At 35.5% G+C, this 24569-nt stretch overlaps 1 protein-coding gene across 1 annotated transcript; it reads left to right on the forward strand.

The window, feature by feature from the left end:
- The first annotated feature begins 7084 nt into the window (after window positions 1-7084).
- Window positions 7085-24499, forward strand: LOC148112694 (methylsterol monooxygenase 1-like). The gene is made up of 6 exons (XM_087874898.1): window positions 7085-7213; window positions 8593-8900; window positions 18464-18612; window positions 20315-20441; window positions 21154-21308; window positions 23141-24499. The coding sequence occupies exons 2-6, from the start codon at window positions 8646-8648 to the stop codon at window positions 23346-23348; spliced, it is 894 nt and encodes a 297-aa protein (XP_087731024.1). The 5' UTR covers window positions 7085-7213; window positions 8593-8645; the 3' UTR covers window positions 23349-24499.
- The last annotated feature ends 70 nt before the right edge of the window (window positions 24500-24569 follow it).

The raw sequence follows: 24569 nt of genomic DNA on the forward strand, positions 1-24569 counted from the left end.
GCGTGCGCAGATCATTCATGAAGATATTTGGGCGGAGCCTCCCGCTGCCATTACTACCGGTTTACAGGAACCGGACCGAACCGGGAGCAACCCACCATTGATTGTATCTGTATGTTCTTGATATTTCAATCATAATGACAACAGAAACTACCCAAATGACCCTGATCACAAGTTTACCTACCCTGGTGATTGTGGCCTGATAACATGCACACAGGTAACCATCCTCACCTGTGATCTGTTTGCATGTAATTAGTGTGTGTGTATAAAAGATCAATGAGTTTCTGACCTCCTGACAGACCTCCTGACAAACTGCATCCTTCATCCAGTGCTACACTGACGTTTTGGATTCTGAGTCATGGGGAAAGCAAAAGAATAGTCAAAGGATCTGCAGGAAAAGGTAGTTGAACTGTATAAAACAGGAAAGGGATATAAAAAGATATCCAAGGAATTGAGAATGTCCCTCTGTGTTCAACAATTCGTCATAGGTTTTCATCTTGTCTATATCCATTGTGTTCGGATAAATTTGGACCTCCATGGTTGATAGCCATCTTGGGATTTTATCGTAGTGTTTTCTCCTTATTTCAGTCCAAATTTTTGCCAATGCTCCTCTGATATAGTGTCTCCTGAAGTGCTCATGTTGCCTGGGTTTTTCCTCCATAAGAATGCGTGCCAACCTTTCGACAGGTCAAATCCTTCTAATGCTAGCGTTCGTTTATCTTCGAGTGTCATCCAATCTTTGATCCAGGTTAAAGCTGTTGCAGTGTAGTAAGTTTGCCAATCTGGGAGTCCCAGGCCACCCTTTTCTCTAGTGTCCTGTAGGTGCTTCAGTTTAATCCTGGCTCTTTTCCCTTGCCATATATACTTTAATGTCATTTTATCAAGATCTTTGAAATATGATTTCCCTGGATTTATCGGTATTGTTCTAAATAGGTATAATAATTTCGGTAAAATTGTCATTTTGATTGAAGCAATTTTGCCTAATAGCAATAGTCTCAATTTACTCCATGCCTCTAAGTCCTTTTGGATTTGTTTGGCCAATTTATTATAATTGTCTTCTTTAAGAGATGATACCTTATTAGTGAGCCAGATTCCTAGGTATTTTATTTTTGTTGTTGTTTGTATTCCTAGCGTCTCTTCCAATTCTTTCTCCTGGGTTTTTGTCAAATTTTTAGTTAGTAGTTTTGTTTTTTGTCTATTAATTTTCAATCCTGCCACTTCACCATATTGTTCTATCTTCCTTAGTAAATTCAATCCTGATTGTTTTGGTCTTTCTAAAATAAATACTACATCGTCCGCGAATGCTTGTAGTTTATACTCCTGGTTTTTTGTTCTTAATCCTTTTATTTCATTGTCATTCCTAATTTCGTTCAACAGTGGTTCCAATGCTAATATATATAATATAGGAGAGAGGGGACATCCTTGTCTCACCCCCTTGGATATTTTAAATTGGTCTGTTGTCTCTCCGTTTATCCATATCTTTGCGGTTTGGTCGGAGTATATTGTTTTGATCATATTTAGGAATTTATCACCGGTTCCCATTTTTTCTAATTGTAATGTTAAGAATCCCCAATTAAGGTTGTCGAACGCCTTCTGTGCGTCAAGGAAAAGTAAGGCCATTTTTTCATCCGATTTTTGCTCATAGTATTCCAGGATATTGATTATTGTTCTTGTGTTCTTATTGATTTGCCTATTTGGAATGAATCCATTTTGATCTGGATGGATATAATCCACAATAATTTTCTTCATTCTCTGGGCCATAATTGATGTAAATAATTTGTAGTCTGCGTTTAGAAGCGATATGGGTCTGTAGTTTTTAGTTTGGGTGAGATCTGAGTCTTCTTTAGGTATCAATGTAATAATTGTCTCTATCCATGATTTGGGAGTTTTGGCTTCTAGAATTGCTTCATTCAGGACTTGTAATAAAATGTCATCTATTGGCTGGTGCTCAATTTTGTAAAATTCCGCCGGGATGCCATCTGGACCTGGTGTTTTATTATTGTTCTGCTTCTTCTTTGCTTCAATTAATTCTGAGATCGATATTGGTCTGTTCAAGAGTTCTCTTTGAGTTTCCTTTATTTCTTGAATGTTGGTTTTATTTATATACTCTTTAACTTTTTCCAGTTGGATTTCTTCTTGTGCATATAGTTCCTGATAGAAGTTTCTTACGATTCGCTTTTTTTCCTCATTCGTATGCTGCAATTGCCCTTGTTCGTCTTGTAGTTGATGTATTAGTCTTTTGTCCTTTTCTTTCTTTAACTTATAGGCCAACCAACGTCCTGTTTTATTTGCGAATTCGAATTGGTTTTGTTTTGCCATTTTGATTTTTCTTGCTATTTCTGTTGTTGTTATTAAATTTATTTCATGTTTAATAAGGTTTATTTTTTCCTTGATCTCTTTTCTGTCGGGTCTGTTCTGTAATTCTGCTTCCTGTTTAGCAAGGTCAATCAATAAATTGTTTCTTCTTTGCTGTTTCTCTCTATTTTTCTTCGCCTTGAATGAAATTGTTAGTCCTCTTATATATGCTTTTGTGGTATCCCATAGGACTTGCAATGATGTTTGTTCCCTCTTGTTGATTTGGAAGAATATCTCCATCTCTTTCTTTATCATCTCTATGTATTCTTTATCTTTGATCTCTCTGTCCATCATCCATCTTCCTCTTTTTTGCTGGCCTTTCCAGACTATTGTTATAGGACTATGGTCTGCCCATACATTCGGTGTAATTTCGATTTCTTTTATGTTTTCTCTTAGTTCTGCAGTCATCCAGGCCATGTCTAGCCTGGACCAGGACTGGTGGGGATTTGAGTAATATGTATATTGTTTTTTAGTTTTATTCAATTCTCTCCAGGCATCTTTCAGTTGTAACTCTTGAATCATATCCTTAAAGGTGTCGGGTAGTGTCTTTTTCCTAGATTTATTTTTTTTATTACTTTGGTAGTCATAATCCATATCCATGATTGCATTATAGTCCCCTATTATACATATATGTTCGTAGTCAAGTTCTTTAATTTTATTGTGTATTTTTTTAAAGTATTCTTTTTGGTTCCCGTTCGGAGCATATATTGATATCAGTAGCATATTTCGGGCCTCCATCTTAATGTCTCTCATTAGTATCCTGCCATCTCCATCTGTGTAGATTTGTTTTGCCTGAATATGGCTTTTAATGTATATTGCAATGCCTCTTTTTTTTTGATCTGATAGTGAGGTGAATAATGTTCCAAGTCTTCTATTTTCTAGTAACTGTTGATGTTGTTTTTTGATATGTACTTCTTGTAAGTTGATAATGTCTATGTCTAATTTTTGTAGTTTTTTGAAAGCATGTGTTCTTTTGGTTGGTAGATTAAGGCCGTTTATATTGATTGAAATCAATTTCAATTCTCGTCCCATTTCCCTTAGTTTTTCTTTGTTAGTCTAAGTCTACTTGTGTTTCTTGTTACCATTTGTGTTTTCCCCCTAGCCCCTTTTCTCTCCATCTTCTCCCTTTCCCTAGACTCCTTCTTTTCCTTTTTTTTTTTGTTTCCCCCGTGGAGTGTTCCTGGTTTGTATTTTCCGAATCACGTCTAGTTTCCTGTTCTTCTTCTATTATAAAGTGAGTGTCAAGAAATTCTTGTGCCTTCTCTATCGTGTCGATTTTATATTTTTTGTCGTCCCAAATATTAGAATTCCCTCTGGCACCAGCCAGTGGAACATTATTTTATGTTGATTCAGTAGGGTTGTCAAGAAATTGTAGTTTTTTCTGTATTCTCTTATTCTTCTTGGAACTTGTTTTAGGGTTATTAGGGAGAAATGAAAACAAGAGAAGAATTGAGACAGCAGGGCATGGACATTGATTGGTGGCCGTATTTACAGATAAAATCAAGATATAAAATCGACATGAAAAAAATTTGGAATCCAAAAAGAAAGAAATGAATTAGATAAAATTATAATGCAATCAGACAATAAACTAATGACTAAAATATATAATTATCTATTAAAATACAAATTGGAAGAAGAAGTGGTGAAGGAAAATATGATTATTTGGGCTAAACATTTTGGATATAATATTAACCTAGAAAATTGGGAGAAAATGTGGAAAGTAAATACTAAGCTGACAATGTCCGTGCCCTACAAAGAAAATACATACAAGATGTTTTATAGGTGGCATCTCCCCCCCGCACGTCTGGCAAGGATGTTCCCCAATGCGAATCAGAACTGTTGGAAGTGTAAAATACAGAAGGGGACCTACTACTATATGTGGTGGTCATGCCCAAAGGCCAAAAATTTTTGGAAAACAATTCAAAATCAGCTGGAAGAAATCACCACCCAAAAAGTGCCCCTCAGACCGGAAACATATCTATTAGGAATACTGACAAAGGACTATAAAAAAGAGACACAATACTTGATAATACATATCCTGACCGCTGCTAGAATCACTTTCGCACAAATGTGGAAACTAGAGGACACGCCATCAGAGGAAAGAATAATACAAAAAACAATGGAATGTGCGGAAATGGACAAACTTACCAAAGAGATACAGGGAAAAGAAGACTCAGACTATTATTTAACTTGGCAGAAATGGTATAACTGGTTAGATAAAAAGAACACGAAATAAGGGAATACCACCCAATGATACAAAAATAAGGAAATAAAATGAAATATCGTTGTATAAACATTGATACATGATGAAAGATAAATATACATAGATATATGGATATATAATTACCGAAGCTCTATTTTTAAAGTTCAAGCTGTAAGACTTGACCTCTCTGTATAGTTAGTTTATGTATAGTTTGTTTAAATGTCTACGTCTGTATATATATGTTTGTTTATTAAATTAAAAATTAAAAAAAAAGAGAATGTCAATCAGCAGTGTTCAAACTAATCAAAAAGTGGAAAATGAGGGGTCCTGTTGAAACCAAACCACGGTCAGGTAGACCAACTAAACTATCAGCCACAACTGCCAGGAAAATTGTTTGGGATGCAAAAAAAACCCCACAAGGCCTATGATGAAAAGTACACCATTCCTACTGCGAAACACAGAGGTGGATTGCTGCTGTTTTGGAGATGTGTGAGCTACAAAGGCACAGGAAATTTGGTCAGAATTGATGGCATGATGAATGCAGTATGTTATCAAAAGATACTGGAGGACAATTTGCATTCATCAGCCCGGAAGCTGTGCATGGGACGTACTTGGACATTCCAACATGGCAATGATCCTAAACACAAGGCCAGGTCGACCTGTAATTGGCTACAGCAGAATAAAGTGAAGGTTTTGGAGTGGCCATCTCAGTCTCCCGACCTCAATATCGTTGAGCCACTCTGGGGAGATCTGTGCAGTTCATGGAAGACAGCCCAAGAATTTACAGGACCTGAGGCTTTTAGCCAGGAAGAATGGGCAGCTTTACCATCTGAGAAGATAAAGAGCCTCATCCACACATACCACAAAAGACTTCAAGCTGTCATTGACATTAAAGGGGGCAATACACCGTATTAAGAACCAGGGTATGTACACTTGTGATCAGGGTCATTTGGATAGTTTCTGTTGTCATTATGATTGAAAAAAATACAGTTGATTGATAATAAATGGCTTCAGCCAAACACTAACCATGAGTGAAAGAAAGGTTTTTGTGTTATCATTCATATTTTCTGAAAAATGGCCAAGAAATCATAAATTCTGCCAGGGTATGTAAACTTATTAGCACAACTGTAACTGATTGGCCGCATCTGGGCTGCAAAACTCGGGAGAATTGTGTGTCTTTAGTGCCAGTTTTGCAGCCCAGATTGGGATTGGAAGAACAATAATGGAGCCTCGGGTTCTTCGTATAGAAAATCAAAATGTTTTGGAGAAATATAGAAATAAATGGGAAGATATAAAATTGTGGAAAGGAAATTAGGTACATGTGTATGTGAAATGTAAATAAAATAACTAGAATGATAGAATATATTATAAGGGTATATATATATATGATATACTAGAAATATATCTATATTTATTTATTTATTTATTTAGTGTATGGCTGGTCACAACAATATTAAAACACTTCATTTTTACAGGTTAAAACAATTTTTTAAAAAAAGCAGTAAGAAAACCTAAGAGGAAAACAGAAATAGCATTTCAGAGTTTAATGTCGAGTTTGGAGATCCAGTCAGTAGCTGTTGTTGTTATGCAGAGGAAGTCCCTAAAATCTCCTGGATACCTTCTGTTAGAGCATTCCCTCACTATATGTTGTATAGTCTGTTGGTGGCCCCGCAATCACATTGTGCTGAAGGTGTCTTTCCCCTTTTATACAAGGAGTCGGCACACACCCCATGAATCGTTCTAATTCTATTGTATGTCACCCATATGTGTCAGGGTAGATTAAATCCTGGAGGTATACTATTAGGATTAATATGCTCAGAAATATCTTGGGGGAATAGCTACTCCACACTTCCATCCATTTTTGTGTGGTGTTCTGATGATCGGCCAGCAGCTTAAGCGCTGTCAAGAGTGGTGGGTTTCTTGACTTTAATCGAGGCAAAGTTACTCGCGTCCGTGGCAATCCTTAAGCCACACGTGCCTCCTGGGTGCTGCTAAATGAATAACACAGGGACTGGTAGCCAGACATCCGCGAGGATCTCCTGGCTTCACACACAATCCCATGGTCCTTTTAAGGACCTTTTAAGTACCAAAATATATCTATAAAAGATACATTAAGATAAGAAAGAGAAAATGTATAAATATGAATCACTGATGCGAAGATGTTGAAAAGAAGATGTAAATATCTGTTTTTGTTTGTTTTTAAAAAAACTGTTTAATAAAAATATTTTTTTTAAAAAAAGAATATCAAAATGTTTTGTTTCCCCAGGTAGCTTAAGCTATTCATTTTTACTGTATTTATGTCAGTGAAAGCCTGCATTCCTTAACTGGGTTCTATCAAATATCGTTTTCATTTAAACAAAACACAACAGAGCAGGAAACTCTTGCGGTTTCCGTGGTAACCACCCCTGCTACAGTATCCCGCCTATCCTCATTGGTGAAGTGATGTCCACTATCGGCTGCCCCAAGAAACCTACCCATCCTCACTATCGAGCGAGCGCACGCCTGATCGTGACGACATCTCGCGCTTTAGCCAATCGGAGCAGCGCAAGCCTTCACAGCTATTCCCGGGGAGCTTCTTTCCGAAGAGCTCGCGCTGAGGACGAATTTGCCTTTCCCCCCCTTCCCTCCACCGGAGCTTTGCGGAGAGAGCTGCGCCAGGTAAGCGAACCGGAGGCATCGCTCGAGTGTGGCTGTGTGGTTGTGTGGACCTGTGCCTTTCCGGCCTTTCTGCAGCGCAATGAACCGGTCTCATCATGCGGAGGGTGGAAATGCAGGAAGAGGCACTTTCCCGAAGTGAACTCATTGCCTTTCAGTATGTTAGCCTATTAAACATCCCCAAAGAATGACAAACCCCCTCCGCATGTTTATTTGTGTGTGTTTCGCTTCTTTCCCCTTTTATTAGGGGTGTGTTTGCGGGGGAGGGAGGGGTGGATGTCGTTTTAAGTAATTTCTAATGCATCTCCGTCAGAAACAAAGCAGATTTCTGAATTAGGGAGGGAGATTTGTTTCTTGCAGATGAGGGGATCATTGAAAGGTACTTCTCCAACAGATGATACATTTACTCATAATGGTTGCAAAAGAAGGAAACATCTGAATAAAGATAACTTGGTCCTGGACTTTTCTCCAAGGCACTCAAGGCAATGTATCTGTCCCCCCCCCCATGATGTTTTCACAAAGGTCCAGTGCAGATCAGGGTTAACGAATGGCTTAAAATGGTTTCGTATCAAATATTCTAGACAAACATTGCCCAACACGATGTTCTTTTTAGTTGTATCAGTTAGCAATTAGAACTGCATCACAATACTTCTGGAAAGCAACAGGTAGAATAAATCAGCTGCCCCATATTATCTCTCTCATGCAAAATGCCTTTACTGGTGATTATATTAAATTACATAAATTACACAAATCTTAACTCCATTCATAATATTCACAGATATTCCTTCTTGATCAAATATATGTAAACACAATTTAGAGTTAAGATTTGTGTACTGTTAGAACGACGTTGAATTGTACAAATATCATGGATGTATTTTAGTTACAGATGTATCTGTATTTGTATTTTAATATTTTAAATTTTAATAAAGTTTTTTTGAAAATTAAAAAAAATACCTAAATTAAAATAAACCTGGATAAACTCAGATTTCTGAGGCAGGTAACTACTTTTATCATGGATTCATGTGAAGCCATCATCAAATTACATCCATCTGTATCTAGAAATCCATTACAATTACTCATCTAAAACCTTTTGGCTTCTACATGTGTGTTTTTACAGACACCTGATATGAGACCATAGTCAAAATGTAAATCATATCCATATGCTCATAATGGGGACAATTATGAATCTCATTTTTTGTGGAATTTTTACATGGACTCTAGATGAAATGCTCTCAAAATGTACCTAACTGCAAATTTAAGTTCTAGAAATTGCAAACCTGCCTTTGTAGTGTGTGCTGTAATATAGAATATATTAATATTAATATTGCACTGCTGTTTAAGTCTTACCATTTATCGAGTTCTCTCAATTTGACATTTTACAGATTCATAGAAACTTTGTTAAGAAACTGTCAGTGTGATATGCCAGAACTGAACGATGGCAAATAACAATAGTTCTGAGATACTGCATTCCGCCTACCTTGCTATAGAATACATTGACTCTTTGCTGCCTGAGAATCCACTACAACAGCCACTTAAAAATGCTTGGACCTCTATGCTGGACAATTACACTAAATTCCAGATTGCAACTTGGGGTTCATTTCTTGGTCTTGAAGTTTTCTATTTTTTAATATCCTTACCTGGATTTGTACTTCAGTTTATACCTTATATGCAAAAATATAAAATACAGCAGGTAAGATGGAATTTTAAAAGTGAAGAGAGCACAATGTTAATCTATAGTGCTAAAACATTAGCTGGAGTTTGGTAGCACTTTTTATAGCTAAGAATTGCTATTAAAATGTATAAATGTTTACGATATGCAACTCACTTTATCATACTAATGTAGGATTTAAATTGGGGTGTGATGGGAGTAAGGAGGGCAACACCATTGGTTAGGAAAATGCAGTGTAAGATAGATTACTATTATATCAGTTAGAATTTGTATTATGTTAAAAACATTATATTTGTTGAGATGTTCTGAGATTGCTAAAACTTTTGGGAGATATGTCTGTCCATCCATCCATCTGAGTGACTTTGGGACTGTCATTCTCTCTCAACCCAACCATCTGCCAGGGTTGTGGAGAGAATAGGAGGAAGGAATTTTAGGTATGCTTTCTGTCTTGAGCCACTTGTAAAAAGGGGGGATAAAAATAAATAAATAACATGCAAGTTCAGCAACCTCTCATTCAGTGGTGGAGTTAAAGTCCTGTTTTTCCAAAACTGGCACTTTGAGATATGCCATAAAATGTCCAAAAAGTTTAAATCATTTTTTCCCCCTTGTTTGAGTTCTGGTGTCAAATGCTCCAACACTGGAAGTTTTTAAGAAGAGATTGGACAACCATTTGTCTGAAGTGGTATAAGGTCTCCAGCTTGAGCAGGGGCTTGGGCCAGAAGACCTCCAAAGTCCCTTCCAACTCTGTTATTCTGTTCTGTTATTCAGACTAGAGGTTATTTCATTCCTTTAGGAATGATATGTTGTTTGCATTTGGTTAGAAAAAAATATCTGTTCCTGTGCCAGTTTCTTGATAAGATTTCAATTCCACTTGACTGAACTATGTGCTCTCATTGTAAACATTGAGGGCAAGAGCTGGATTAACCTTTGTTAACACACTAACTTTGTTAGTGAAATATCAGAAACTTTCCGATAGCTGTTTTTGTGTCATTAAATTTCAAATGTCATTGAAGTTCATTTCTTTTTCTTTTTTTATTTTTAAACAAACAAAACATAAAAAATCCATCTTTCATAACAATTGCAAACAGTGTGTCGATCGGTTACAAATCCCTTGTGCTTAATCCCCATATTCATATTTTACAAATTATCTAATTTCTCATGTTATCAACCTGGTATATATCTTTGTATCATTATCCTCATTTGTTATTTATCTAACAATTGCATTATCATTCCAAAAATAATTATTTTCACATATTATATTTTAACATACATTTTATATTTCATTTCATTTCCATGTTTTAGTATCTAGTCATTGATAAACTAAATCCCATATCCTATAATATTGTTTATCTTCTTCTTCTCTAATTTCAAATATCAATTTACTCATTTCAACACATTCCATGATTTTCTTAATAACTTCATCTTGCGTTGATAGCTTCTCATTTTTCCAATTTTTAGCAAACACAATTCTAGCCGCTGTCAATACAATCACAATCAAATTTCTCACTTCTCTATTGTATGTCTCTGGCACAATTCCTAATAAAAAAGTCTCAGATTTAAAGTCTATGTGTTTCTTTGTCATTTTTTCCAACCATGTGTGGATTTTAGTCCAGTATCTTTTTGCTTCTACGCATGTCCACCACATATGGTAATATGAGCACAGCATCAGATGACATTTCCAGCACTTTTCAGATTTGTTCTTGAACATTCTGGCTATTCTCGTCAGGGGTAGATGCCACCTGTAAAACATCTTTATACAAATTTTCCTTATATGCTGTTGACATTGTCATTTTATAATTTTGCAACCACAATTTTTGCTATTTCTCTAAATCAATTCCACAACCAAAATTTTTCCCCCATGCTATCGTTGTTTCTTTAACTTGTTCTTCTTTCAATTTTACCTCTAATAAATAACCATACAATTTTTTAACTACATAATCATCAGAACCTGTTAAAATTTTATCTAAGTTAGTCAAAGTATTATAAAAACCTTCTTCCTTACAATCTTCTTCATATCTAGAACGTATTTGCAAATAAGAAAACCAATTCATCTTAAAAGCTTTTTCTTCCAGTTCTTGCTTTGATTTAAGTTACCCTTTTCACCCATTAATTCACTATATCTAACAATTTGTTCCCTTCTAAATGTTACTGAGTGTGAAAATGCTTCAATCGTTGATACCCAGACTGGAATTTTCAAATAATGTTTTTTAATCATCTCCCAAGTTGATAACAAAGCCTCTCGTATATGGTGTCTTCTAAAATACTCCTGTGCTTTTGTTCCCTTATACCATAAAAACGCATGCCACCCCAACAACAAATCATGTCCTTCTAAATTCAATAATCTGGTGTTTCTTAACGTTACCCATTCTTTAATCCACATCAAACTTGTCGCTTGATAATAAAGTTCCCAGTCGGGTAAACAAAACCCCCCTCTCATTTTGGCATCTTGTAATAACCTTAATTTTATCCTCGCCTTTTTTCCCTGCCAAATATATTTTAACACTATTTTATTTAAATCTTCAAAATAATCTTTTCCCAGTCTAATTGGAATTGTCTGAAACAAATATAAAATTCTAGGCAAAATATTCAGCTTAATAGTCAATATCCTCCCAATCAATGATAGTTGTAAATTTTCTCTTTTCGCCAAGTCTGTCCCAATCTGTTGAGTTTGTTGTAGTTATTCTCCTTAAGTGTGCTACATCTTGCTGTCAAATATATCCCCAAATATTTAACTTTATTTTTGACCTGCATCTTTGATATTTCCGCCAATTCTTTTTGTTTTACCAACATATTTTTAGTCAAAATATTCGTTTTATCTTTATTAATTTTCAAACCTGCTACTTTCCCAAACTCTCCTATTTTATCTATCAGTGTAGTTATTTATATTAATGGATCTTCAAGAATAAAAACCAGGTCATCTGCAAATGCTTGCAATGTATATTCTTCCTTTTGAATTTTCATTCCTTTTATATCTTTTTCTTCTCTAATATTTCTATTTAGCACTTCTAATGTTAATACAAACAAGAGAGGGGACAGTGGACAACCTTGTCTGGTACCTTTTTTTATCTCAGTAGAATATGTCAATTCTCCATCTATCATTACTTTTGCAGTTTGTTTATGATATATAGCTTCTATTGCTTGAATAAATTTTTTACCAAAGCCCATCTGTTCCATTTGAAGCAACATAAATCGCCAATTCACATTGTCAAAAGCTTTTCGTGCATCTAAAAATATCAGAGCCATTTGCTTTTCAGGATGGACCTCATAATATTCAAAAGTGCCCAGAATTATTCTCATATTATCTCTAATTTGTCTCTTTGGCAGAAACCCATTTTGATCTAAATGTATAAAGTTGTTTAGATATCTTTTAAGTCTTTCTGCCAGTATTGAAGCAACAATTTTATAATCTGAATTTAGCAGGGATATGGGTCTATAGTTTTTGATTTGTTGTGGGTCAGTGTCTTCCTTAGGAACCAATGTAATATGTATATGCCTCTGATCATGACTTGGGTGTATCCTTCTTTGTCATCACTTCTAAAAGTGGGAGACTCAAGGATTCCTGCAATGACTTATAACATTCCGCTGGCAGTCCATCTGGCCCTGGTACCTTCCCATTCTTTTGTTTTTTAATTGTTTCAGTTAGTTCCATCATCGTTATATTTCCCTCTAGCATCTCCTCGATATCTTTAGGGGTCTCAGGTAAATTTGCATTTTGGAGGTATCGTATCACATTTCCCTCCTCTATACTTTCCTGCTCATACAGTTGTCTATAATAGTCCTGAATATTTTTTTTCTTCTCCTTGTTCCCAAATTTGCTTTGTTCTTGGTCGTCCATTAGTTGTATTATTTTTCTTGATTCTGTCTCTTTTTTCAATTTATATGCTAACCATCTGCCTGGCTTGTTAGCATTCTCAAAATAATTCTGTTTAGTACTTCTAATTTTTTGGGCTAGATCTTCTTTCTCCAATAACTCCATTTTATGTTTTATTGTGTCCATTTTCATTTTAACATCTTTTTTATGTGGAGATTTCTGGAGTTCTTTTTCAAATCTCTTGTAATAATCTTCTAGTATTTTATAAGTTTGTCTTTTCTTAATATTTCTTTTCCTTGTATAGTCCATTATCAGACCTCTGGCATAAGCTTTCATTGTATCCCAAAGTTTTTGCATCAATGTGTCCTCCTTCCTATTCTCCTTGAAAAAAAAAAGCCAATTCTCTCTCCATTTTCTGGACAAAATCCTTTTCTTTTAATACAGTGTTATTTAAAGTCCATCTGGATCTTCTCCTTTGTCCTTTCCATTTCACTGTCACTGGGTTATGATCTGCCTACGTATTTGCTTCTATCTCAATTTGTTCTATATTCAAAGTTAATTCCATTTTTGTCCATATCATACCTAATCTAGACGAAGATGAGTGTCTGTCAGAATAGAAAGTATATTGTCTATTTTTCGCGTTTCTGTCTCTCCGTGCATCTTTTAAATTTATTTCCTCAGTCATCTTAAAAGAAGATTTTAGTAGTATCTTTCTGCTATGGTTTATTGTTTTATACAATTTATAATTCATTTCTCATCCACTATACCATTAAAATCTCCCATCATGCAGGTATTATCATATTCCAATTCAATTATTTTCATATGCAATTTTCTATAGAAGTCACCTTGATTGTTATTTGGAGCGTATAGTGCTATTAAAAGTATTCTCATATTATTATCTATTATTTCCATCAACATTCTTCCTTCATCATCTGCGTATATATGCTCCGCTAGTATTGTATTTCTAATATATAAGACAACTCCTCTTTTTTTACATTGTGGCAATGATGTAAAAATTTTCCCTAATTTTGACTGCACCAATAACTGTTTGTATTGCTTTTTAATATGTACTTCTTGCAAGCAGATTATATCAAATTTTAATTTCTCTAATTTGTGGAATACCTTTCTTCTTTTAACCATTGAATTAAGTCCATTTATGTTTATTGAAATCAATTTTTTCTCTTCCATGTTCATACTTTGTAAGAAGGATTTATTGCTTTAGTAGTTCTCAGTTCACATTGTTCTTTGTATTCCACAGTCCCCCCTACTACTCCTTCTGCTTTTTCAATCATTGCTAAGTCCTCCTCTTGGAGTTCTATTGGTAATTCTGTCTTTTTCAATTCCACTTCCTTCTCTTTGAGGAATTCTGCATAAAATGCTTTATCTTTATCTATTGCATCTATTCTGTATCCTTGCTATTGCCACATTAGCACTAATCCTTCTGGTATCAGCCATCTGTAGTTCACACCTTTTTGAAGCAGTATTTTAGTCAAGAATTGGTATTCTCTCCTCATCTTCCTCACTTTTCTTGGTATTTGCTTCAGAACCACAATTTCTTTCTCCTTGTACTTCAGTGTTTTTTCTCTAGCAATCTGCAGTATTTGTGTTTTGATCGATTTCTTGGTAAACCTTATGTGTACTTCTCGTGGTAATTTGTTGCGCATTGCATACCTTGTATAAACTTGATATATCTCATCTGTGCCATCCATCATCTTCTCCTTGGTGACTTCTAGTGCTTCTGCTAAGATTCCTATCATTACTTCTGCCAAATTCTCTCCTTTTTCTTCCTCTACATTTTGAAATCTGAGATAGAATTCTGATCTATCCATCTCCCATCCAACTAATCCACTCCTGTCACATTCAACTTCTTCCAATCTAGTATCTATATCTTTAATTTTTTCTTCTCTTTGCTCCTCATTTTTCTCAAGTCTATCTTCATATTTCAACATCATTTGCTGAATACTCTCCACCTTTTCATCTGTCTTTAATTGTTGTTGTTCAATCTTCTGGACTACTTGGAGAATCATCTATAGTGTTGTCTCTTTCTCTTTTTCTTTTTTTTCTCCTTCTCCTGTTGAAGCATCGTCTGAATGGCTCGCTGTCTTCCAGATGGTGATGAGGAAGGCGTGGTTGAGGAGGAGCCTACTGCCGTTACCTTTCTACTCATTCTATCAAGTAGTCACAAATAGCCAAAAAAAGGAAAGCCAAAAGAAAAAGAAAAAAGAAAAGAAAAAAAACCAATTCTTTGGGTTCTTCTATACCGTAATCCAATTTAAAGGAGGCATATATCAATCCAAATGTATATAAAAAAAAAATATCAAAAAAATCAGAAAGGAAGGCCAGACAGAAAAGAAAGAAAACAAAACTGGAAGATAAAAAGCCAACAAATAAAAGAAAAAACAATCTTCAGGCACTTGTGTACCTTAATCCAATTCAGTTATTTATAAGAGGGAAAAAAGTTTCATAAGTCCATTAAAAATATTTAAACGGGAAGGATAGAGTTATCACTTAGGAAGGAAAAAATGAAAGGAGAGAAAAAAAAGATAGATTTCAGTTTTTCTGCTGCTCTCCCTCCCAAACACTAACAAATCTCACTCATTCAGTCTCAGACTCCTACTTCTGATAGCTCCGCAAAAAACACCTGAATAAACAATACAGATAATTCAAATTTCCACAGATGTGCTTCCAACTATCTTATCTGCAAGAAAGTTCAGAGTCCTTGAGTTGTAACAGAATGTAACGCAATTGTTGCAACTTGCAGCTTGAGCAGAAAAAATAAGAAACAAAATTTCCAATCCACTAGATGGCAATATTACACACTCCCCTTCCTTTCCCACAATTGTAATCCAATTTAAAAAAAAAAATACAAGTGGCCTAATCCAATAAAATTGAAAAAGAAATAATCCTCAAAAAAGAAGAAAAGATTAAATAGAAAGAGAATTATAATAAAAGCCACAAAGGCTTAAAAATGTAAGACAAAAACTCTCAGTTCTATTAATCCCTTTCAATCCAGTCCCAGTCAAAAACAAATAAAAAAAAAAGTCCACCTTAATTTCGCTGCTTAATTTCCTTTTATCTCCAATTTAGTTTCCACTTCAGTTTCAGGGTGTTCTTTTATATTGATTTAAATTGAAAGTCTCTCACCGCATCGACTCACTGTCCTTCTAATCTTCCGGAGCTGTCCCAACTTCAGAAGCTACAATGGCTGTCATCCCGCCACTATAAAAAGGGCTTCTCCTGGATCAACCAGGGACTTTGTGGTGACCCTGGGATTGTCAGGATGTGCCCTCCACTATCACAGTCAAAACAAGACTGTGAGGTCCAATTAGGACCGTCTGGTGGCGGGGCTCTCAGCGGCGATCCTGGAGCCCCAGGAATCCTCCATCCGTCTTGCCATGACGTCAGCTCCTCCCCCTCTCGAAGTTCATTTCTTTAAATGCCCAGAGTGACTACATTTAGGATTTGAATTGGAATGAGGGAGAGTGAAGGGAGAAGAAAGATTGTTACACAGATGCAAACTGCATATAAAATAAATTACAATTTAAAATTACATATAATTACATTTATAGTGCGTTAAAAGCCTTTGTGGTTGTTGAGTGTCCTGGGAGGTTAAAATGATCTGATACTTCTTTGTCCTTATTGTGTGGTGTCGTAATATGAAATTTGTGTCTATTGGCTCTTTTGCAAAAAATTGGTATCAAATCTCAGTTCTATCTGGTAGTATTGAAAGAAATGAATAAAAAGGACTTGAAACTCTGATGATTACAATAAATTAAATTTATCTTCTGGGGTATTATTTGGCTACTCTTAACTACAAAGATCTATTCAAAGATATGCTGAGATGCAATAAATGCTAAGCTTCAGTAATTACCCTCAACAAATTGTGAAAATATAACTTAAAAAAAAAAAGAGAACAAAGAGCTTTTCTGTCAGGCTTGGAGCTAATCACTTGAAAAACCTGTTGTTAATGTGTCTGCAAATTATTTATTTATTTATTTATTTTTATTTTATTTTATTTGTATACCACCCTTCTCCAACAGGACTTAGGGCGGTGAACAGCCATGGTAAAACATAACATATAAAATTTAAAAGCAATTTAAAAAAACATTAAATAATTTTGGCTATCCATTTAAAACCAATTACAAATTAAAATCGAAAGGATGGGATCAAGCCAGCCCGGCTAGGTGAAAAAGATGTGATTTCAGGGCCCAATGAAAAGTCCGGAGGTCTGGTATCGTGCATATCTCTGGGGGTAGGTTGTTCCAGAGGGCAGGTGCCGCCACAGAGAAGGCTCTCCCCCTGGGGGTCGCCAGCCAACATTGTCTGGCTGACGGCACCCTGAGGAGTCCCTCTCTGTGGGAGCGTACTGGCCGGTGGGAGGCTATTGGCGGCAGAAGGCGGTCTCGTAAATACCCCGGCCCTAAGCCATGGAGCGCTTTAAAGGTGGTCACCAACACCTTGAAGCGCACCCTGAAGACCACAGGAAGCCAGTGCAGCTCGCGCAGGAGGGGGGTCACATGGGAGCGCCCTGTCGCTCCCATAATCCCCCGCACGGCCGCATTCTGGACCAACTGGAGTCTCCGGGTGCACCCCAAGGGGAGCCCCATGTAGAGAGCATTGCAGTAGTACAGATGGGAAGTGACGAGTGCTTGAGTGACGGTGCGTAGGGAGTCCCAATCTAGAAAGGGATGCAACTGGCGTATTAGGTGAACCTGATTTGATGGGAGAAGACTAAAGTCTTTATGAAATTCATGAAATATCATGAAATTACGGGCCGTCCTTTAACTAGCAGCCATATACATAACTCTTGCCTACAGAAAACTTTATTTAAAGCAGAGCTTTAACTAGATTTATAACTTAAGGTAGTTTAGTTTAGTTTAGTTTATTTGATTTATATACCGCCCTACTCCCAAAGGACTCAGGGCGGTGAACAGCCACAAGATAAAAACACATAAATACAAAATTTAAAAACAGAATAAAACTGAATTAAACAATTTGGCCGAAGACAGATTTAAAACACCCCAATAAATTAAAAACGAATTAAAATTTGCGTTTTAAAAAAGAAAAAAGGGAAAAATTAGGCCAGCCCAGCCTGATGGAATAAAAAGGTCTTGAGAGCGTGGCGGAAAGTGCGTAGATCAGGGATCCTCCGTATCTCCGGGGGGAGCTCATTCTAGATAGTAGTTGATTTATAATTTATATACTGTGTGAATTATTTATTAAATCCTCACTAATATTTGTATTGACTAAAGTGCATCAGAAGAAATCTCACCTGAAATTATTAATTTCAGTGCAGGACAAATAAAATCAAAATTAAAAATAATCAGAGAACAGTTCTCTAATTCTTAAAAAATCAGATGGTTCATATTCAAATCACCTCATTTCAAGAATGCACATTTTGCAGTGTAATATTTGAACTCAAGTTAAGCATCTTACTTTGCTGCAGTCCTATCCATACTTATGGAGAAAATACCACTAAACTTGCCTAAGATTGTATTCTTAATTAAGAGAATCACTATGAATGGACAGTAATTTTCCTATCTCAGTAATTAGAATAACAGGCATATGGGGTAGAGAGCAAGGACAAAATTGTATAACCTCAAGCCTTTACATGTACTGTAGGAGACATTGCAACAGAAGTACAAAAGTCCAGAATATGTTGTGATATGTTTTATGTTAGCATTATTGTAGTTGGAAAGAGAGCCTGTAGGAAAAGTAATCAGTTTGCTATATTCACTATTTAATTATTTTTGTTTATTTGCCGCTATTATAGGATAAACCAGAAACATGGACAGGACAATGGAAATGTTTTAAAAATCTTATGTTCAATCAGTTTTTTATTCAGCTGCCTCTCATATGTGGTACCTATTATTTCACAGAATATTTCAATATTCCTTATGACTGGGAAAGGATGCCAAGATGGTAAGTAATATTTGATTATTTGTCATTATTTGTTTGTTAAAAATACATATTTCCACACATTAAAAATACTGATATTTTTATTTATTTATTTATTTATTTATTTATTTTTCAGATTTCTATACCACCCTTCTCCTTTCGGACTCAGGGCGGTGAACAGCCAAAATAAAACACTTGTACACAAAAGTTAAAATAGATTTAAAATAATTAAATAAAGTTTGACCCATAATTTAAAACATTTCAATTAAAATCAATATCAAATTTTAAAAACCCACCATAAAATCAGGACAGCTCGGCTAACTGAAAAAAATAGGTTTTAAGGGCCCGACGAAAAGTCCAGAGGTCTGGGATCACTCGTATCTCTGGGGGTAGATTGTTCCAGAGGGTAGGTGCCACCACAGAGAAGGCTCTCCCCCTGGGGGTCGCCAGCTGGCATTGTCTGGCTGACGGCACCCTAAAGATGCCCCCTCTGTGGGAACGAACTGGCCGGTGGGAGGCAATTATATGCTGATAAAGGACTGGATTTGGGAGATATTTCCAGAAGTTTGACCAAAAATGTTTTTGAATCTATGGCTCAGTAATTTCAAATTTATTAAAAACTAGAGAATGCTGTGTCCTAGATGAAAGGGGCAGATGGGGGGAAGGAGGGAAGGAAGGTTGTCAGAGGCTTCTGAGGGATTGAAAATGATTTTAAGGCAATTGAAAATAAGCACAGACTGTCAACACAATTGTTAATACAGATGGACATTATGCTTTTTAAAACTGAAAGCTTCTACAGTAATCACAATATAAACATGAATAAAGAGTTGTTGTTAATTCTTCTTTAAAAAAAAAAAAGCCTTAAAATCAAACGAGCAATACCTTCTGTGCTAAATCTAATTCACCATCCATCTAAATAAAGAATTTTGCTTTCAGTCAGCTTCCCAAAAGTTTTCATTATGATTGGGAATAAATGCAACAGATGTGTGGTAAAACAAACAAAAGTCTGGTTCTTACATTCTTACATTACATGAGAGAAGTGCCTTTCTTCCCCCTACTCCCATGCCCATCATCCCTGCCCTCTCCCTTCCCCCTCCCATGTGCTCCTCTTTCCCACCCTGTCTATGATTCTGGCACTTTGCCCCAAATCCAACATGCACTTCCCCATTGGTCCACTGGAGGGCGAATGTCACGGCTGGCTTTCTAGAGGAAGCTGCGAAGGAACTGACATCACAAACAATTGCCACTCTAGGACACCGCACTTGGTCTCCTTAACGGCCCAGGCGCTCCAGAATTATGCTGGAAAACACACACACACACACAGAGACACCCCACCGGGGTGCCTCGGCCTCTCCCAGTATTTATTTCCAGAGGGTAAGTGTCTGTTATTTCTAATTGTCTGTTAATCTCTATACATTCTTCAAATTTTATCACTTATTCATTCTACAAAACAAATACAAATATAATAGATAATACCTGGATATCTTTATTCAGGATGAAAATTGAAGCCTAAGTGCTATTTTATTTTAAATATAATATAAACTACATCATATGTAACTACTGTTTCCTGTCTTTCTCAAAAAGCAATTTATTTTGCTGTGCTTGTTGCTCCAAGGGGGAAAAATATTTTATTAAAATTTCTGTGTATTTTATGTCAGGTTTCTAGCATTGATCATTGGATAGATTGCACAAATATATATCTCAAAAGCTAATTTTTCTTTTAAAGGTTTATGATACTTGCTCAGTGTTTTGGATGTGCTGTGATTGAAGATACCTGGCATTATTTCTTGCATCGACTACTTCATCATAAGAAAATTTATAAATATATCCACAAAGTACATCATGAATTTCTTGTATGTAATTTCTTAAGTTTTTGGTTTACATGGTTAAATTGTATATGCGCTTACCAATAAGAATATTCTATGCAACTCACTGGAACTTGTTTCGGTATATGATTGCAACCTTAAAATTTCATGCAATGGACATGTGTTAGTTATTATTTTTAGAAATAGGGAGACGAAACCTGGGGTTTATTATTTGTCTATATGATCTTTACTTAAAGTTCTTCCTATCATATGGGGCCAGAAAGGTTTACAAGAGGTTAAGAGTTTTAAACATTGCAGTAAACCAACAATATGTTTTGCAGAACATTTGTACATTTGTCAGTTTTACTTGAATAACTTAATTTCTGTCTCTAAAATAATATGATTAGTATCAAGCAACCTCTTTAGCATGATCTTTTTTAAACGTTGAGGAAAACTTCACTGAATACACAAGTTTCCTGATCTATTAAATCCTATCTGTGTGTCTTTAAAACATACAGTATCCACAGTTATACAGCACCTACTGTTTTAAGGAGCTGTCTGGAGTTAGCAGTAGCAAACATTATTACATTTAGAAATGTGTTCTATTTATTCAGTCTTACATTTCCTGAAACTGTGTGAGTTCAAGGTTAGCACATGAAGGAAGATAATCTCCTGAAACAGTCATATTGAACCATATATATGAATTTTTTCTTCAGTATGGATACACGTGCACAAACCTTTTCTGTATACTTTTCTTGAGGCACCATTTGGGATGCAAGCTGCATATGCACATCCTTTAGAAACTCTAATCCTTGGAACTGGATTCTTCATTGGAATAATTGTCTTCTGTAATCACCTAATTTTGCTATGGGCATGGATGGTTTGTCGTTTGATAGAGACCATTGATGTTCACAGGTAATCTTCTGTTACTTATTTATGATTCTTTGTGTTCAGATTCAGAAATTTTAGAATTATTTAAACAACTATTTGAAAAAGTTGTCAATAACTTCTCCATGACAAGCTTCTAAATTCTTCAGATATTGTTTGGGCAAAAAGGTTTTCACTAGTTAAATAGAATATTGAACAGATGAAAGAAAAATAAACCTGAAGAATAAGAAAACTGAAAAATCTGATCAAGAGATATCATCTAGAAACAAGGAAGGTTAAAGAAGCACTGGAAATAATAAAGTATCAAATACTGGCTGTAGCCAAGAAGATCAGCAAATATGAAGCTCAAATTGCACACTATCGGCAGAATCTCCAATTTCAATCAAATCAGAAACGTTTGTACAATCCATCAATGGAATGACTGCAGTGAACCCATCAATACCTGATAAAGAAACAGTGTAGTTCTGGGTGCAGCTATGGGACAACATGGAATGGAATAGAATAGAATTCTTTATCGGTCAAGTGTGATTGAACATACAAGGAATTTGTATCCAGTGCGTAAGCTCTCGTTGTACATACAAACGACAAAGTGATGTCATAGATCATAAATCATAAGATATAAACAACAAATGATAGATCATAAGAGAAAGTAGTATGAAAGATGCATTTTTTTAATATAAAGAAATACAAGAATGGAGCCTGGATAAAGAAAGTGGATTAGAATAAAATATAAGATGAAATGAAAGAACTTGTAATAAAAACAGAAAAGGACAAGAAAAATCAGGTGCCTAGAAATAACAGGAGTCAGTACAAACATTAGAGGTTTTCTGTAAAGATGAACAATGGAAGACATAGTTGCTGGTCAGTGGTGATAGCCTGGGAGATGTTAATATCAAAAGAGAATTCAAGGAGATTCACTATTACCACTACTGCTTGTCATTGTCAACAGTACAGAATAAATCAAGTCATGGCTATCAAACATCAAAAACATCTGCTTGGCTATCCTATCTACTTTACATAGATGAACTGAAGCTGCATGGAAAAACACCATCTGAAATAGAATTGCGTCTAATATATGAAATATCGTTATTAAATACTTTGTTCTTTACATACAGTAGTTTATACACTGCTCAAACAACTAAAGGGAACACAAAACCACTGTATGTAACAAACAAAGTATTTAATAAGACTGTTTCATTCATTCAGTTCTCGGATGTCTTCTGCTTGTGTTCCCTTTATTTTTTTTGAGCAGTGTATGTATGTATGTATGTATGTATGTATGTATGTATGTATTTTTCTATAGCCAGGTTCTTCCTACGTAAACCAAGATTTTTATGCAGCCCTAGTTCAGTGAAATCACAATCCACTAGTTTCTAGGCTTTTCTCATGCAGCCAGCAAGCACCCTGCTGCCCATTGGGAGACTGCTGCCCAGGTGCTTGCTGATGGGAACAAAGAAAAAGGGGCTTGAGTTACACTCACCAAAGGCCTGGACAAAGATTTTAAGGGCCCTTCAAAACATCAGTTGGCTGGGCCATTCAAATCTTGTGAGGAACCACATTCCAGAGGGCAGTTGTTGGTACAGAGAAAGGCATTCTTCTGGGATGTTTATAGATGTGATCGTTGAATCAATGGAACTCAAAGGGCACCAATCCTGCCAGATCGGATTGGCTGGCAGATACTATGGGAGAAAATGAAAAATATGAAAAACTCATGCTTGACTAGGTTATGTAGGTTTATGGAATAATCACCATGTAGAAACTTGTCTTAGTATGTTACTTATCTCTTCCCAGGGTTGAGAAGTTTTTTTCTGCATATTGTAAATTTAACAGTCTGTGCATTCCATTATTTTTCCTTTCAGTGGCTATGATATTCCTCTGAATCCTTTACATTTCCTGCCCTTTTATGCTGGCTCTCGCTTTCATGACTTCCATCATATGAACTTCATTGGAAATTACTCTTCAACCTTCACATGGTGGGATAAACTCTTCGGAACTGATTCGCAGTACAATTCTTACCTAGAGAAAATGAAGAAACAGAAAGACACAGTGGAAAAGAAGCTGGAATAAATTTCCCATTTGCAACACTCTTGGAACACCAAAGAGGGACATGGCCTCGTATTTTTGCTTAAAACTAGAAAACGTAATAAGTATTGCAATTCAAAGCAAAATGCAGCTTTTAACAAACCAACCAAGCTTATGTTTGCAGCAGGAAAAACATTCACTGATGCATTTTCCAAATGATTGTGCTTTTTCTATCCTATAGATATGTCAAACAAATACAATATATATTTAAGAAAATGTTAAATATGACCAAATGATTGAAATTATGTAAAAAAAAAAAGATGTACATTAAAATTAAAATAAGGGAGGTTTTTTGCATTAATCTGAATCCTAAAGTTTAGAAAGAACAACTACATTGAGTTCACCAATTAAAACTTTTGTGGGAATCCTCTTTCCCAATTAGGTAGATTTAAGAAACCATCTTAATTTGCTACAAATAATATTTTTACTTGGTTTTTAATGAATGTTATTGTAATCTGTATTACACATAACTGTAAATTGCTGATTTGATTATTAAGATAATTTGTCTTAAAATAGCTGTGGTTGATTTCTTTGTCATGTTTTCTGTACGGCAAATGAAATAATATTGGGGTTCAGGCTATTATTTCCTGGCTCCTTTTGGTTTGTTCCTATCAAACAATAAGTGCTGTGTTTTTGTTAATACACAGTGGCAGGTATTGATAACTGGAACAGAATGTGTATGGGCACTGAAATTTGATAGTGGAGACTTTAGATAACTAACCATCTATATTACATACAATCAAAACTATCCCTAGAGATGTACATGAGGAAACCATAGGAACTTCCTTAGATTATATTGAATACTTCTTGGCCTTTCTGACTTACTATGGAAAACACTAAATTGTATAACCTGCTTAACCGGGATTCTATCTTTTAGAAAGCCATAAACTTTTTTTTCTTAAAGACATCTGCTGCAGAAATTGGGTGGGGTATAGCTTTATGGTTTTCGGGCACTGAAGAGTGTTTTTGTGCCAGCATTTTCCACTTCTGATATCCCCTCAAAAACAATGCTTATTCTATTATTTTTTTTTACTTGAAATGTAATAAAAGTGATCTATAGTTTAAAAGATTATGCATATGAAAAAAGCTGCTGGGAAAAGATTTTATTTACACAAATAAAGTAAAAAGAAATTAAATCTGAATATTTTTAATACAAAAGGATTGGCTGGGTAACTGCATTTCCTTGCAGGAGTCGTTTATTTTACA

Source organism: Pantherophis guttatus, chromosome 8 (assembly GCF_059756535.1).
Source record: "Pantherophis guttatus breed Tessera chromosome 8, ASM5975653v1, whole genome shotgun sequence".
Classification (NCBI taxonomy): Eukaryota; Metazoa; Chordata; class Lepidosauria; order Squamata; family Colubridae; genus Pantherophis; species Pantherophis guttatus.

Coding starts and splice junctions, on each gene's coding strand:
- LOC148112694 (XM_087874898.1), top strand. CDS start 8,646: ATGGCAAATAACAATAGTTCTGAGATACTGCATTCCGCCTACCTTGCT. Junction 8,901..18,463: donor AAAAATATAAAATACAGCAG/GTAAGATGGAAT, acceptor CCGCTATTATAG/GATAAACCAGAAACATGGAC. Junction 18,613..20,314: donor TGGGAAAGGATGCCAAGATG/GTAAGTAATATT, acceptor TTTCTTTTAAAG/GTTTATGATACTTGCTCAGT.